Below are 15,706 nucleotides of genomic sequence, written 5' to 3'. Positions count from 1 at the left end.
AATAACTATTTTTCAATCGCTAAATTGTCTACCGCAAGACTTTGAACTCTGTTTTTTCCAGACATAAATCCTACTATCGACTTTTATCTGCAAGAATATCATAAGAATTCAGACACAGATATAAAGAAGATTCAAAGCACGTTAGACCAAGCAGATTCTACTTTGAATTTGATTGTTAAAAAGCTGGATGAAATTCTGCAAAAAGGCGACAATAGCAGAAGAAACAACTCTCCATCTAGAGAAGATATAAAATGTTACAACTGTGGACGCAAAGGACACTACAGTAGGAATTACAGGCAGCGGTCTCGTTCACCAAATCCACAGTACCGAAGAAACCAGGACGAGGAAAACTCGAGGTTGCCGGAGAAAGGGGGCGACCCCTGGCAAGTAACTCTTCAGCCCCCAAATTAAGGATTTCTATGGTTAAAAGGTGTAAGGGTAGTTTAATCGCTCAAGGACTATTGAACAACGAAGAACGTGAGTTTACGATTGACACTGGTGCAAAGCAAATTTTTTTGTCAGGTTCTCTATTGTGACAGCCTTGGTTTCAAGTTTCAACTCAACTAAATTTTCAAAAAAAAAATGAATTTATAACTTTTTTTATAAAATCTTGCTGAAATGTTGTTCAAATAATAATATCAAACATGCTGTAGAGAGTTCTCCTGGTATAGTCTGGAAAAAAAAATGAATATACTAAAAAAACTATTAACTTGAATTAAACTCTCAAGCATGTAAAAATACAAAGTGATATAATTTCCCTAAAAAGCAGTACAATTTTTCACTTAAAATGTGAATAAAGTAAAATTAAAAATCAGCATATAGTCACAATAGGTTTCTGCATCAACAATTTCGACTTCAAAGTATGTTTGCTTTTACTAGGCTTTTTAGCTAACCTATTGTTCGGTCCCAACGGAATTATCCTAACTTGATCCAGAGTTTTGTAAAATGCCACAACATCCGGATTTGCCCACACTTGAGTTGATCTAAAACAATTTACAAAACATTACCACAGATTAGACTAAAATAATCAACTTACTTAAAGTCCAACACCCTCAATGTGTCTAAGCTTTGAGCCCTACTTAAGGCCACATAAGCTTGACCGGCTTCAAACACTCGTCCCAAAGACATTTCCACACAATCCAAAGTCAAGCCTTGTGATTTGTGGATTGAAAATGCCCAAGCTAATTTCAAGGGAACTTGCTTTCTGACTAACGAAGCGCCACCTACAAAAATATGTCATTAAAAGATGATTTTGTTTATGCAGCAAGATCGTACCTGCAGTTTTGACAATCCATTGTTCCCGTTGCGCTGTGTACTCTTTTTTGTTTCGAAATTGGACTACTGGAACGCCATTTCTGAATTCCTTTATTACCCCTCGAGCTCCGTTTACTAGTCCGGAAGATACACTAATGTTTTTGAGAAGCATTACCTTAAAAAGTAAACAGTTGATCAGGCTGTCTAATGTATCGAATGATAAACTTTAAAATTTTATTTAAAAACTATTTTTATAGCAGAATATTAAGTTTTTCGTTATTGAAAAGACACACTCTCACATCAGTTGTACTATACTAAATATTGAGTGAGCTTATTTTCTTCCATAGAAGGCACTATACAGTGTGTCCAGATACAAGTGGCTCTCAGCTTTTTTGACTGGTTAATAGTAGAGAACTTCGAAACCCTTTCTCGTAGATCATTGAGCTAAACACTATTGAAAAGAGAAGGTTTTTTTCTATTATATGCAGGATAAATGATTGAATGGAGTTAATTATTTTCGACAACAGGTGACGCTTTTTACTATATAAAATTGAGCTGATGTCGATTATGGTGTATAAAAAAAAAACAAGAAAAACAAAGTTGCTTACAAGATGTGAACCGGTTAAAGCATTCTAATACAGGGTGGTCCAGTTTTAGATGTCAATAATTGACCAATCGATAGCCAATTAAAAAATAAGTTGACATGCATTATGTCATTTTCCTGAAGAATGCTTCCTAAGGAAGACACAGACCTCTAAAGTTCAGTTTTAAAAATCGTTTTTTTGCTACAACTGGCAGACCGTTGGACCAATTCTGATCAAATTTGCAACAAGTACACTGAAAATAGTCAAAAAACTAGATTTTTTAACTAATGTTTACTGGCGTTCAATTTTTTAGACTATAGATAGTGTAAAACTGGTAACAGTCCGAAGTTTCGAACTCATTTAATTCTAAAAATTAGTTTTTAAAACTAATATCGTAGCATTTAATGCCAAAATTGTTTACTTTCATCAATGAAGTGTCTAAAACTTTTACTATAAAAAATAGTTTTAAAATTCGATTTTTCAGTCTTAAAGCACAGTGAAGCGTCTAGAAGTCAATTTAATACTGACAAAGCGTGAAATGGCATGTTTAAGCCTATGGAAAATGTAAAAATAGTTTTTTAAGCCTGCTATGTCAAAAACTTGGTCAAGATAACCCTAAAACTCGATTTTCCAAGCTGAAAGCAGCTTTAAAGCCCTAAAAATAATCCAGAGTTCTAAGAAAATGAAAAGCAAAGTAAAAAAAACCTGAAAAGTACGTCTTCAAGTCAATTTTCATGAATCTAATATCAATATCCTGTATTTAAGACTATTTTCAAGACTAAAATATTGAAATGTATTTTTAAATTATGAAAAGTTTAAGCTTTTGATGCCACTTTTTGGTGTCCAAGTCAATTTTCGAGGTTGAAATGTGGGAATTTGTAGTCAAAAATTCTAGATAAATTAGTTTCTCATGGCTACAAGTCAATTTCCACTACTAAAGTTTTTCAACTTATCTGAAAACTATAATGACTGACTACAAAGACAGTTTTTAAGCCTCTCAAGTCAATTTTCACAGTTTTCAAGTCAATTGTCAACGCTAAAGTCTTTCAATTTGTCTGAAAACTGTGTAAACTAGTTACAAAGACAATTTTTAAGCCTCTCAAGTCAATTTTCACCTTTTCAAAGTAAATTTACTGGTTTCTAAGTCATTTTCCAAACTGAAGTCTTTCAGTTTGTCTGGAAACTATGAAAAGTAGCTACAAAGAATTTTTTTAAGCTTCTTAAGTCAATTTTCCCCGTTTTCAAGACAATTTTTGAAAGTTGGTTTTGGGTCTTTGAACGTAATAATTATTTCGTAAACGAAGTTTCAAAACAGAATTTCATAAGAGATACTTAATTTGTCAAATTGAACAAGTAAAGTAAAAAAAACCTGAAATTTTTGAAAAATATCCAGTGGTAGAGAATAAGGCAAAAAAGTGAAAACCATCTTTCTGTAATCACACCACTGGACAGTTTTGACAAACGTCATTAACACCACATAATGAATATTGATTTTATATGTATTTGTTCTAAATTTGATTAAAATTGCTCCAGCGGTCTGACAATGACAAGAAACCGATTTTTTTAAACTGAACATTTATGGACTGCATTTTCCTTGGGAAGCATTTTTCAGGAAAATGACATAATGTATGTTAATTTATTTTTTGATGGGCTATCGAATGGTGAATTATTGACATTTAAAACTGGACCACCCTGTATATTGCACGCAGTATACAAAGTGTTTCTGTTGAATCGTGAAATTATAGAAATATTCACTTTTTTCAATTAACGTGGTTGTGTTAGTATTTATTATTCACATTACGCCATCTTGCGGACTTCTCACCTACTTGAGAAGATTCTCTATCGATTATTTGGGATCGTCTTTGATACAGAAATTAATTTGTCACTCACTAGATGACCGCACTAGAAATGACTTACTTGAGCGCCAATTTTAAGCTCCAAACGTCCAGGAACTGGAGTTTGACTGTTTAACTGTTTAGTTGATCCGGGGGTAGCGTCTTCCGCTTCAAATAACCTACTTTCTCCTGATAAATTTTAAATTAAAACCAAACCGAGAAGAAATATTACCTAATACAAACCTGTTAAAGCGCGAAGTTTGGATTCATTAATAATATCAGCGTCTTTAGTGTGGGAACACAGTCTAGTGGCCAAAATGCCGTCGTTTTCGATATTCTGCTTGGCAGTAGCAGCTAGGATATTTGTCACTTCATTGTCCACTTTACCTGAAGATATAAAAAATATTGGTTTTGTCGGAGTAAAGAAATTTGAAAAAAATTGCATATACAGGAATAAAACACCGTTTTAAAAATTACATAACCGAAAAAAAATACACTTTACTATTTCCACATTTCCTCCTCTACAAGTCTATAATGTGGCAATATTATACAGGGTAATTCACGCTGATGGTATATTATAAGTATCTAGAAAAAAGCCCAATATTTTTCGATAAAATTTGTAGTGTAGTCTAGGTTGGATCTAAACTCTCTCCTTAAAATATTTACTTTGCGGTGTTGCCAGATCAGTCAGACAGAACCCCCTTTTGATTTTCAAATGGAACACCCTGTTTCTAATCACAGTTTTGAATTCCTCACAAAAAAGCTAGTAATTATTCCTAATACTTCCCTATACTTACTTATCTTGCACCATTTCTTAGATATTCCATAAAAATAATGGATTTGTCAGCAAAATCTTAGTCTAAACAATAATTAACATCTCAAGTTCTGAAAGGTTTGCTGATGTGACCTTTTGTCCTCAGTTAGCCAATACTACTAAGAGACAGAAAATTTAAAAAACCTACAGGATGGTCAATATTTACTTGTCTGACAGATAGAAAAACTGCCATAAGTTCGTTTTTTAAATAGATCCACCAATGTATTATGGTTTGTAATAGAACATTAAATTTAGAACAAATCCATGTATACATTTCCTATACCTAACTTCAACCGTTTCTAACTTATTAACAGTTTTTACTTAAAGTGCACATAAAATCGTAATCCATACTAATCTGAATACGGACACATGCTTGTGCTAACTTTGAACCATTTGACAAATATCTGTCAGAACATGTTTAGAACTAGTCATTAATCAAACTACTGCAAGAGATGCAATTTAGTACTGCCATCCAAAATATAGGAAAATATAACCAAACCTAAACTGTTATTAGAACACTACACTGTTGCCTGACAAGAGAGGACCAACAAAGCCAAAGTTTGAACCACTTAAGACAGAACTTCTACAGGGTCCCTGAAAGGTCTTTACAACGTTCTGCCGCAGTTAGCTGGGGTCAAAATAAAACGATTTAGCTATATTTGCCTCAATACAAAAGTTGATAATTACAGAGCTACTTCTGGAGACTGTTTTAGACTGAGATTTAGTAGTTCAAACGCATTTTTCTCGAAAACGGTTGCCCATAGCGACATGACTAAGGTATACCTTTTCTAAGCAGAAATAACAGGCAAATACGCCTTTATACTCAAAAGTGATTTACCGTTACCGAGAAAAAACAAAGCAATTAAATAAATTGCTTGAACCGTATGTGGTGCCCTCTACGATCAATGTAAAAATCTTTGGCAGATATAAATTTCCCATCTTGGAAAACCCCCTGATACCTAATTTCTTAATTTTAAATGGTTTGGTATAAAAACTACGATTAAAAATTGCTTTATTTTAACTTTGCCTACAGGGCGCTCTGTAATTATTAACTTTTTTACTCAAGGCAAATATGGCTAAATCGCTTTATTTTGACCCCAGCTCACTGCGGCAGAGCGTTGTAAAGACCTTTCAGCGAGGGGTAGACCGCCGATAATTTTTTGTACACCAAAATGCCTTTTTGCATACAAAATACCTTGTTGAAATGCCTTTAAAATACCTCACAATCCTTCTATTATTGCTCAAAATGCCTCATAGTAATAAACCTTAAAACTACCTCAAATTGCCTTGAAACACCTCAAAATGCCTTTAAATTATATTAACTACTTCAAATGTTTACAAATTTGTGGCAATTTAGTTATGAGGCTCTTAGTATTGAGACAACGATAAACCTTGATGAAATACACCCTTAGAATTTTGTTTTGGTCACATGACAGTATTTAGATCAGTTTAATTAAGTAACATGCCTGCTTTTACAATTTGTACATTAGACCCTTGTCAAAATGTCATAAAGACTAATAAAAATTACTTTCTCAGGTTACGTAATGCTTTTCCAAATTTTGAAGATCCAAAAACCTAAAATAGATTTTTTAAAGTCACGTGACAGTTTTTAGGTTAGGTTAGGTGACAACGTAAACATTTTTTTATTATACTTAACAGAAAATACTACATTTTCAACTGTTTATAAAATACAGTAAATATGACATTTTCGGAACAGCGCACGGAAATTTTTTCCCGATCCCTCTTTCCGTGCGCTTAATAATAAACATAGATATCCATGATACTAGATATCCTATGGCAACCCGAAGAAAAAAAAGAAACGAGTAATGTGTCTATAGCAACGATTTATTTATTAATGACAAATTTTATTTTCTGTCAGTGAAAATTAAGTATTTATGTATTTATTACATTTTGCAAAAATGAATTCAGATTGTGAAGAAAATCGGGATATTCCCGAAAATATCTTACAACGAGCGGCAGAAGTGAGTGCAGATTTATTACCAGTGAAATCCAGGTTGAGATATGAACAAGAATATAACAGTTTTACCGAATGGCGGACTCAGAAACGAATCAAAATTGTGAGTGACGATATTCTTTTAGTATATTTTTCTGAAAAAGCCAACACTATGAAATCCTCCACTTTATGGAGTCGATTCTCTATGTTAAAGAGTTGTTTGGCAATAAAAGAAAATACTCACCATCAATATCCAAAAACGATTGCTTTTTTGAAACGACAAGCTGTAGGATATACTAAGATACTAAAGAAATTCAAGATTCTTACAGCAGAACAAGTAACCAAATTTTTATGTGAAGCTTCAGATGGAGAATATCTACTAGCAAAAGTAATTTTAGTGTTTGGCATCTTCGGTGCATGCCGCAGAGATGATTTAATACGTTTGAGTTTAGATGATGTGGAAGATAATGGGCGTTTCCTTGTCGTGTTCTTACGAGATGGAAAAACTCACAGGTCAAGAAGTTTTACCATTACCAATAAAAATTGCAAATTCGATCCCTGTACAATTTACCGTAAATACGCAGATCTCCGCCCTAAACATATGGAGAGTAGAAGATTATTTGTTGCATACCGAAACCAAAGATGTTACGCTCAACATGTTGGGTGCCATACTATCAGTGGTATTCCAAAACTTGTTGCAAAATACCTAAAACTAAAAAATCCCGAAGAATATACCGGACATGGGCTAAGGCGCTCTTCGGCAACCATGTTGGTGGAAAACGGCGGTGATTTGCTCACTTTGAAAAGACACGGAGGATGGCTTTCTTCCAATGTAGCAGAAGGATATATAGAAGAGTCCATACAAAGAAAAATTGAAGTATCACGGAAGTTGTTTAGCCCTTGTAACTTGGAAACTACAACATCTGTAACAGTCAATCAAGAGAACCAAAGCACACACGAACACTCCGCTTCAACATCTTTAGCAGAGTCTTTAGTTCAACAAAAAGAAATGCAAAAGGGATTGAGCTTCAACAATAATACGAATTGTACAATAAATATTACTATTAATAATAACGGTTCTGTCCAAAATTAATTTTCTTAGAATTACCTACTTGTATTTTTTTTGTTAATTTGAGTTGTATGTACTTACATTTTTACTGTTTTAAAAATAAAAATAAATATTCCCGATTTTCTTAATAATTTTTTGCGATATTTTTTGTTTATGTTGATTTCAGGTACCTAAGGCCAGTTGACATTGTCAAAAACAGTAATGTCACCTTCAAAACGCAGTTTAAACTTTAGAACATTAATACATTAAATTTAGACAGTTGTAAAAACCTAAATTGCAAAATACACGTCACGTGACTTCGATAATTCAATTTTTCAGTTTTCAACACTGTAAAGGCGAGGCGACATTGTCAAAAACAGTCACGTGACTTTCAGAACGCAATTTAAACTTTGAAAAATTGATAAATTAAATTTAGACAGTTGTAAAAACTGGAATTGCAAAATACACGTCACGTGACTTTAATAACGCAATTTTTCAGTTTGCAACACTGTAAAGGCCAGTTGACATCTGTCTAAAACCGGCATGTAACCTTAAAAATGTAGTTTCAAGGTTGAAAAATTGGTAAAATATTATAATTGGTAATGATTATTGTCTCAACTCAATATAATGTAACAAAGATTTTACCATAATAACTACATGTGCTTATGCTATTCTGTGCAATTTTCAGTCAATTTAGTTATTTTGATACAGTGTATTGTCTACTGAAAAGTATTCCTTAAAATATCGCAAACTTTCTATTAAAAAGGCTTTATTTTGCTCAAAATTCTAACAAAACATTTTGAAATATTCAGATAATGCTTCCTAATACTGGCAAAGTGCCTCATAATACCTCGAGTGTGTACACCAAAATACTTCAGCGATCTACCCCTAGCCACACCCTGTATAATAATAAATACTAGACAAAACTTTTAATTATTCAACAGACTCTAAAATAATAACATAATAAACACAAACAAAATAAAAAAAATATTTGGCTTTTAAATAAAAACAAATAAAGCACTTACCCACTCGAATCTTATTCAAAATTGTAATAAACTTATTATCAGTCTGTCTATGCACATGCTTCAGTTCAAAAACATTAAGCATGCAGTTTTGCCACGCCTTCGTCTGGAAACAAAACTTCGGCCCTTTTGACTTCTCACCAGGAATGCTTCTTGATACTGGCGGTAGTTGAAAGAAATCCCCACACAGTATCAGTTGGATACCACCAAATGGTTTATCATTTTTGCGAATTCTACGAGCAACCTGCAAGTAAAGGTTTAATTCACGCACTGTCACACAAAATCTCGGCTCGTACCTCCTCAATTTTTTCGAAATAATTCCCGTCAACCATGGAGATTTCATCAATAATCAAATGTTTACATCTGCGCCATATTGTGACTGTAGGGGTTTTGGAAGCTAATTCAACACTTCTTTCCAAAGTGGCATCGCCACCTCCAATTCCAGCAAACTGGTGCAGTGTTATACCACCAATATGACAAGCGGCCACGCCTATTAAATTAATCATCACCTAATTGTATCTTAATAGTATAGAAAATAGGCTACAAACCAGTAGAAGCGGTGGCTACAGTTACGTCAGGTGGTAAGGCGCCGATTATCTTCTTAAGTAAGTAACTTTTCCCCGTTCCAGCGCTTCCAGTAAAAAACACATTTCGGCCGGAAAGACACGCATCCAGAACATCTTTCTGTTCTACATCTAATGGATCATTTGGAACTGGAGAACTAGCGTATAGTTTCTTTGCAGCAGGTGCTTTATCCATACTAGTTCTAAAAAGACGTAAGGTACTTAAAATCTTAAATTCAACTATGGTTTGCAACCCCATTGAAAAAAGTAATTGAACTACTAAAACTGAATTACTTTTAAAAAACAATCATTGTAATATTTGTAATTCTTGGTTTTTTAATTATTAAGCAAAAGTAGCAAATGAAAGTTGCAATTTACTACTTTTGTACTTATTGTAATGTAAACTTTTTTTACAGTGTCATCAGTAGTTGAACTACCTTAAAGTAGTTCAAATACTTTCAGATTATTTTGGTTCTAATTAAGTTTCTCATACCTTAAAATATTTTTATTATATTTGTATGTATCAAGTTGCCTGTGTTTTTGGTAAATATACATAAGTAGAATATGTTTGTCTCTCTCAATTGATGCCAAAACAATAGGTTTTAATTTTTTGATTATGTATTTCCGAGGGGTAAACCTCTGAGTGAAATTGTATACACTAATTCCTAATATGCCAGTAATGCCCACTATTTTCTTACTTTTCTAACTTAACCTAACCTAGCCTAACAATTTCAAACCAAAAATTATTACATTAGAAACTTCATGAATTATTACAACTGGAGAGTCTAAAAAAACCTTTTTTAAATAAAAAAAGTAAAAATACGAAAATATGCCTGCAACAAATTAACCAGAATGGGATACCCTGTATATTTTTTCATTTTTGTATTCTACGTCAAATTATAGACATATTTCGTGTATTAATGTTGTATACCTATCTGTATCCGTTTCTGAGGTATTTACCATTTTATGTAAAATTTGATATTTTTGGTCTCCTAATCATTTTTAATTTATACATATCAGGAAAGGTTTTTTTCTTGGTTGTTGTGTTTTGTCATGTTAGACAAAGTTTGTTCTAGGAACGGGTGCAGAAAAACGTCCAAATATATAATACAGTGTGGTCAAAAAATCAGTTCTAAAAAAGTACAGAAAGTCTAGTTTTTCAAACAAAACACTCCTAATTCTTTCTGATTCTCTGTTCAAAGTTAAAGGAAGTTTGTATTACGTCATTTATTTAAAAAAAGCATTTTTTTAGATTGATACATTGAACCACCCTGAAACTTTCAAAATAACTGAATTAAAAAAGGTTAAAGTAGTAGTTGTTAAATTCAGTCAAAACTGTCTTTATTGTTACACACAACACTTTGTATAGACTTTTATATGTCAATGGATAGAAAATAAAATGGGCTTTCAAAAAAACATGGCCGTCTGTGTTGATAGGTTGCTTCGTTTGGCCGCCAGAGGGCTCCAAAGCTAACTAAATGTTTTCCTTCACTGTTACCTCTCTAATATCTTTAAAGGATTTTTTTAAATCAGGCGGATATGGCCCGGATATTTGGCACAAACCTAGCACAATGATTGCCAAATCTAGGGTAGTAGCAAAACTGTAGAAATACAATCATTAAGGTCGATTTTCGCTTGCACTAACTGGCCAACCTAACGCGCAAAACCCATTAGGATAGTGGCAGTTGTTTCAGGCAAATTTGACCCTTACGAAAATTGTCATTTGCAAAAACATTTTTTCAAAAAATTTCCAAGCATTACGTCGTGGTAGATCTAGTAAGTCACGTGACCGTATTTTCCTAATTTTCTATAGTCAAATTAGCATTTAATCAATTAAAAAATGTTTGTGGTGCATCCTGTCACTAAACTGTATTTATATTTTTGTTATTTTGCGAATTCCCAAGTAATGCCCACTAATTCCTACCATAAAGGATCATCATCCACAAACTAAATACTGATCTATTATTGTCATTTGCCAATAATTAATTAGGTATGTATGATAATGAATTATCTCCAATTTTAGAGTAGTTGCCAAGTGTAATTCAATTACTTTTTTGAGTAATTGCAACAGCCCCAACAGCTCTGCTTGTCATGCCTTTTTATGGATATTTTTAAAAATATAGGTATTACTTACTATTTATTATTGGCGATTTACTTAAAATTGGTCAAATTCAACTAATTGGTTAAATTGTAAAGCTCCCATGATATTACCTCTGAAAAATAAACTGCAAACTTCAGTTATGCAGATATGTATTTTAATTACTTTTTAAGTAAATATAAAAATAAAATAGAAATGGATTTTCCTTTCATCTTTTATGGTAAATAACTTAATAAAGAAACTCTGGATTCTCTTTAAGTTATAAAGGATTTTCTTCAGCTGGCATTATTGTAAACTTGAGTATAACCAAATGTAAGCTAAATTTGCACTACAGTACCTACTTACTTACCGATCTATTGACCTTTTTCTCTTTGCTAATGGAGATGGAGTAGTTTCAGTCGATTTACCATTTGCTTTCCTAAATGCAGCATCTAATTCTCCATTTGTTACAGGAGAAATTTCATCATAATGATTAGGTTTATGTGTCAGTGCTTGAGCTCGTAAAGATGCAGTAGGTTTGGGCATCAATGATTTTCCACTTGACATCTTTATAAAAATCATCCTACAAAATTTAACCAGCAACTATGATTGATATAACAGCTAATAAAATACACTTACTTTAAAAAGTTTTTCAATTTTTCTGGTGGAGCATTACTCAAAAAAATCGTGGCATTCTGACTGGGAAACCTCATAGATGATTTGCCTTCCCTCATAAATTTGTTATGCACTTGTGTGTCCTTGCCAAAATTGAATTTAACTGGAGCTATTTTTTCAGCCGTTACCTCGACAAATAGGTCCTGACCGTCGCCTCGTAAAAGCCTCAAAAACGCCTGTTTGCTGGCTATTTTGCGTTGCGTGAGCCCCTGCTTGTTCAGCCATTGTATGTTTACTTCACAGCATAATACTGTATCGTTACTCATTTTTTTCCTGTATATATCCGCTTAAATTGTTTATTAGGATATAGTAAAAGCTATCTGTTAATAGGAAAGTGACTAGTTTAGTCAGGATTTTCCGAAAAATCTAATTTTGAGAAACATTCAATGCTCCATCTTTTCTGTTACTTAACCCCTCTTTTCTTGCCAACGTCAACACAAAAACAAAACAAACCGAAATATTTTCAAAAAGTGACAATGACATTGACAGCTAATCTTCCTTCCTGAAAGTGTGGTAGTAGCGTAGTAGTATGTATAATGTGCGACTTTCCACTAACAACGTAGTTTTCATTAATAACCATGCTTTAATACTTATTTATTAATTATTCTCTAACCTTCATTTGCACTTTCGTGTCGTTTTGTAAGCCTAGCTTAAGAAGTTAAGTGTAGTCCAGACTGTGACTCTTAAGGTTAAAGTACGACGGTGCAAATGGGGGTAAACCACACTTAACTTAAGCTTTGCTTATGTCCGTTTTCCCAACATTGGTTAAGTTGAGTTTGACAGCTTAGGTAAGTTTGGTTTAGGCTGTGTTATTTTGCACCGAATCTGTCACATTCAAACCTCAACTTGACTTAAATTGTACTTAGAATCGACTTGGAAGTATCGGGAAAACAGGCATTAAAGAAAGTACGACGGTGCAAATTACGGTTAGCAAACGTTTACCTTACCCGTACTTTGTATATGAATTGAGCTTTAGGTATATGAATTGACTCACTTTGACATTCGACAGCACGTCACCAAAGCGTGTTGGTTGTATGTCATTTGTCACAAAAGTCAAATTCCTTTCCTTTGAAAATTGTCATAACAAATCGAAGGTAAGGAAATTTTATTAATAAAAATCTTTAAACATCTTCTAAAATATATTTTATTTACTCAATATATAAATTATATTAAAATCTAAAGACTTGGCTTGTTACGCATAAACAAGAATTTTTCAAATTAATTGAACCAAATTCCTAAAATCAATTTTTTTATTTTCAGTTTCAGTCAACTTCGAACAGCTCCAGAATGGTAAGTTGCTTCACACTTTATTTAGTTTTTTACTCACTGAAACAACACAGTTTTATTAATTAAACTGCTTTAAACGGGGCTTTTGCAATGTTTTAAATGTCTGGTTTTGTGTAATTTCAGCCTAGGGAACTCACAGAAATTAAGGACTTCCTCCTGACAGCAAGGAGGAAAGATGCCAAATGTAAGTAGTGCAACACACATTTTAATAATATTTTATTAAAAAATGCAGCTAGGAGACACTGTTAAGTTATCAAAACACACAATAGAATCTACACTGAAGCTTGTCTTAATGCTCTTAATGAAAAAAAAAAAATTATGTTTTAGCTGTAAAAATCAAGAAGAACCCAGAAAACACCAAATTCAAGGTGCGTTGCTCCAGGTTTTTGTACACTTTGGTAATCACCGACAAAGAAAAGGCTGAGAAGCTGAAGCAGTCTCTTCCACCAGGTTAGTACACAAAAACTTAGGTTATAAGTCTTGTTTTTTCCTGAACTTATTTATCAAATAAAATGTATGTAAAGCAAAACACATTTGCATGAAAGCACAGTTTGTCTAGTGTCCATTTAGGCTGTATTCGAGGCTGTATTTGACAGTTATTTTTTGAAGAGAGAAATTTTAAGTAAAAGTTGTCTAATGCCCTCAGGATGCAAGGAAAGACAGATCATTAGTTAACAGTTAGATGACAAGTTAATATTAAACTTTTTGCCTAGAAATATACTGGAAACTTGTAAATTCAAAATTTACAGCACTTTTCTCTAAATGACCCGGATGCTCCTGATTTTTACTTTTTGACTGAACATTTATTTAAATCAAGGAAACAAAGAATTGAAGTAATGCTGGATATCCTTCATTGCTTACATAACCCTAATTGCCTTTTTACTTGGCCCACCTGTATGAGTTTGTAACAGAACTTTGACTTAGCAAACTAAAAAACTTAAAATTCATGAGATAAACCTTATAAATTAATTACATAAATTCTTAGCTAAGTTGAGTAGCACTATTGGCATCAACAGATATTTTTAGTAACTTTGAATTGGCATGTATTATTACAGCATCCAATAACCTAAACAGTCTAAAACATATCTTTTCTGTTTCTGATGATAATATTGAATGTTTGTCAGTTGTCTGTCTTATAAAATGAACATCACCCACAAAAATATGTCAGGCAGGATATAAATGCATCTGAAAAAAGTGAAATACAAAAACAAAAGTAGTTATTGAACTTACCAATATGTATTTATGACTTTAATAGGTAACTTCTCAGGACAGCAAAGCAAAATATTTTCAAAACTATAGCATTTTGAATATTTGGATAATTTTATATTGGAAATTAAAACAATGATTTTCTTCCTCTAATATTTAATATTAAAGCATTTTAGAAGACAAATATTGTGTACTTATACATTTTTTGTTTGTTTCAGGTCTGCAAGTTAAGGAAGTGAAATAAAACATGTCTTGTATTTTACTTTTTTAACAATAAATGTATATTTAAGGTTGTGGTTTGTCTTAACACTATTGCCTGATGATTTTAAGTAGTAACATGACTACTTGAAGTATAATGTCTGATATCAAACTTGCTCACTTCTGTTTCCGAATCCGATGTGTCACCATCCACAATGTCATAGTCATCAATTTTCCTTTTCCTAAAGTCAAACAACTATTTTTAAATGTTAAGACATCAAATTCAACCCACTTTTTCCTGATTTTGTTTCTAATATTATCCCATAATAGTTTAAAACATAAACTGAAGATTGTTAAGGAAAGCCCCACTGCTAAGGAGAAACAGAAATAATCTAGAGTACTGTAGCTGGTTGGATCCTCAATTTTGGGTACTAAAGGTTCCAGCGTAACCACTGGCAAATCTAAACTAAAATTCCAAGTTCAGTAGCCAAGAATATGTTCCTTTTATAGGATTATAAGGACCTTTCTTCTGTAGTTAACAACTCTAGTAACCCTTCTGTAATACTCTTCTCCAAGTCGACTCCTAATTGGTGAAAAACTGTCTTCCCAAGCCATTCAGCTAGCTTTTCTTTCCCCATTTGTCTAAGTCTATGCTGCAACACTTCATGGGTTTCCCCTTTCCCTTCACCTGCTTGAGAATTCCAGTAATGTAAATGTTCAATACACGGCACATCTTTTGGTATTTTTCTCTCTGTAATTTAAATATTAATACTGCAGTATTTTCGAATAAGAGGTATCATTTGTCTCTTCACCAGCCTGATCCAAAGCATTGGGTTGTTCAAAATTAGGAAAATGGGCGGCCGCTACGAGTCTTCTGCATTCCTCTGGTGTGAGGTGGTCCGCTAAGTACTGCAATTCTGCTATGTTTATGTCTATGGTACCAAATATTTGATTTATCCACAGACCGCAATGCAGGGTAAACAGTTGTGTTATCCAGTAATTCATTCTGGTTTCATATAAAAGAACTTAAAAAAACAAAGTTTTTGTTGTTCCCACAATATTATGTCAGTGTCACAATGATTGTTTGTTTAATGGTAAAACCACATGTGCAGTATGCATTTAAGTAAATGCTTTGAGGCTGCTTCTTTTCACAAACTGTTATAGCCACTATGCAGATATTTACGTGAAC

General features: G+C 32.9%; 3 protein-coding genes across 3 annotated transcripts; 1 reads left to right on the top strand and 2 right to left on the bottom strand.

The window, feature by feature from the left end:
• Positions 1-728: 728 nt before the first annotated feature.
• Pif1 (Pif1 DNA helicase) lies at positions 729-12,270 on the bottom strand. Its single transcript, XM_081977890.1, has 10 exons — positions 11,791-12,270; positions 11,522-11,734; positions 9,060-9,277; positions 8,808-9,001; positions 8,515-8,755; positions 3,917-4,060; positions 3,756-3,862; positions 1,276-1,429; positions 1,037-1,223; positions 729-983 (listed from the first exon to the last, which is right to left on the bottom strand). Exons 1-10 carry the CDS (start codon positions 12,090-12,092, stop codon positions 812-814), a joined length of 1,932 nt encoding a protein of 643 aa, XP_081834016.1. The 5' UTR covers positions 12,093-12,270; the 3' UTR covers positions 729-811.
• A 575-nt stretch (positions 12,271-12,845) lies between these two features.
• RpL38 (ribosomal protein L38) lies at positions 12,846-14,612 on the top strand. The gene is made up of 5 exons (XM_081996013.1): positions 12,846-12,920; positions 13,087-13,116; positions 13,237-13,297; positions 13,441-13,563; positions 14,538-14,612. The coding sequence occupies exons 1-5, from the start codon at positions 12,861-12,863 to the stop codon at positions 14,561-14,563; spliced, it is 300 nt and encodes a 99-aa protein (XP_081852139.1). The 5' UTR covers positions 12,846-12,860; the 3' UTR covers positions 14,564-14,612.
• Positions 14,541-15,671, bottom strand: LOC145740436 (uncharacterized). Its single transcript, XM_081996012.1, has 4 exons — positions 15,330-15,671; positions 15,040-15,268; positions 14,810-14,983; positions 14,541-14,759 (listed from the first exon to the last, which is right to left on the bottom strand). Exons 1-4 carry the CDS (start codon positions 15,520-15,522, stop codon positions 14,645-14,647), a joined length of 711 nt encoding a protein of 236 aa, XP_081852138.1. The 5' UTR covers positions 15,523-15,671; the 3' UTR covers positions 14,541-14,644.
• Positions 15,672-15,706: the final 35 nt, after the last annotated feature.

This window comes from Ips typographus, linkage group LG1 (genome assembly GCF_016097725.1).
Source record: "Ips typographus isolate SLU linkage group LG1, UJ_Ityp_2.0, whole genome shotgun sequence".
NCBI lineage: Eukaryota > Metazoa > Arthropoda > Insecta > Coleoptera > Curculionidae > Ips > Ips typographus.
Note: the sequence above shows the minus strand (reverse complement) of the source record. Positions and strands in the feature narration are given on the sequence as shown.

What these genes read in the sequence shown, in the direction of transcription:
- Pif1 (XM_081977890.1), bottom strand. Translation starts at nt 12,092, where the DNA reads ATGAGTAACGATACAGTATTATGCTGTGAAGTAAACATACAATGGCTG. An exon ending in TGTAGCCACCGCTTCTACTG is followed by an intron (nt 9,002 to 9,059) that starts GTTTGTAGCCTA and finishes TTAATTTAATAG; the next exon opens with GCGTGGCCGCTTGTCATATT. An exon ending in TTGAGGGTGTTGGACTTTAA is followed by an intron (nt 984 to 1,036) that starts GTAAGTTGATTA and finishes AAATTGTTTTAG; the next exon opens with ATCAACTCAAGTGTGGGCAA.
- RpL38 (XM_081996013.1), top strand. Translation starts at nt 12,861, where the DNA reads ATGTCATTTGTCACAAAAGTCAAATTCCTTTCCTTTGAAAATTGTCAT. An exon ending in CTTCGAACAGCTCCAGAATG is followed by an intron (nt 13,117 to 13,236) that starts GTAAGTTGCTTC and finishes GTGTAATTTCAG; the next exon opens with CCTAGGGAACTCACAGAAAT. An exon ending in AAGGAGGAAAGATGCCAAAT is followed by an intron (nt 13,298 to 13,440) that starts GTAAGTAGTGCA and finishes ATTATGTTTTAG; the next exon opens with CTGTAAAAATCAAGAAGAAC.
- LOC145740436 (XM_081996012.1), bottom strand. Translation starts at nt 15,522, where the DNA reads ATGAATTACTGGATAACACAACTGTTTACCCTGCATTGCGGTCTGTGG. An exon ending in TTGTTAACTACAGAAGAAAG is followed by an intron (nt 14,984 to 15,039) that starts GTCCTTATAATC and finishes TTGGAATTTTAG; the next exon opens with TTTAGATTTGCCAGTGGTTA. An exon ending in AGAAACAAAATCAGGAAAAA is followed by an intron (nt 14,760 to 14,809) that starts GTGGGTTGAATT and finishes GTTTGACTTTAG; the next exon opens with GAAAAGGAAAATTGATGACT.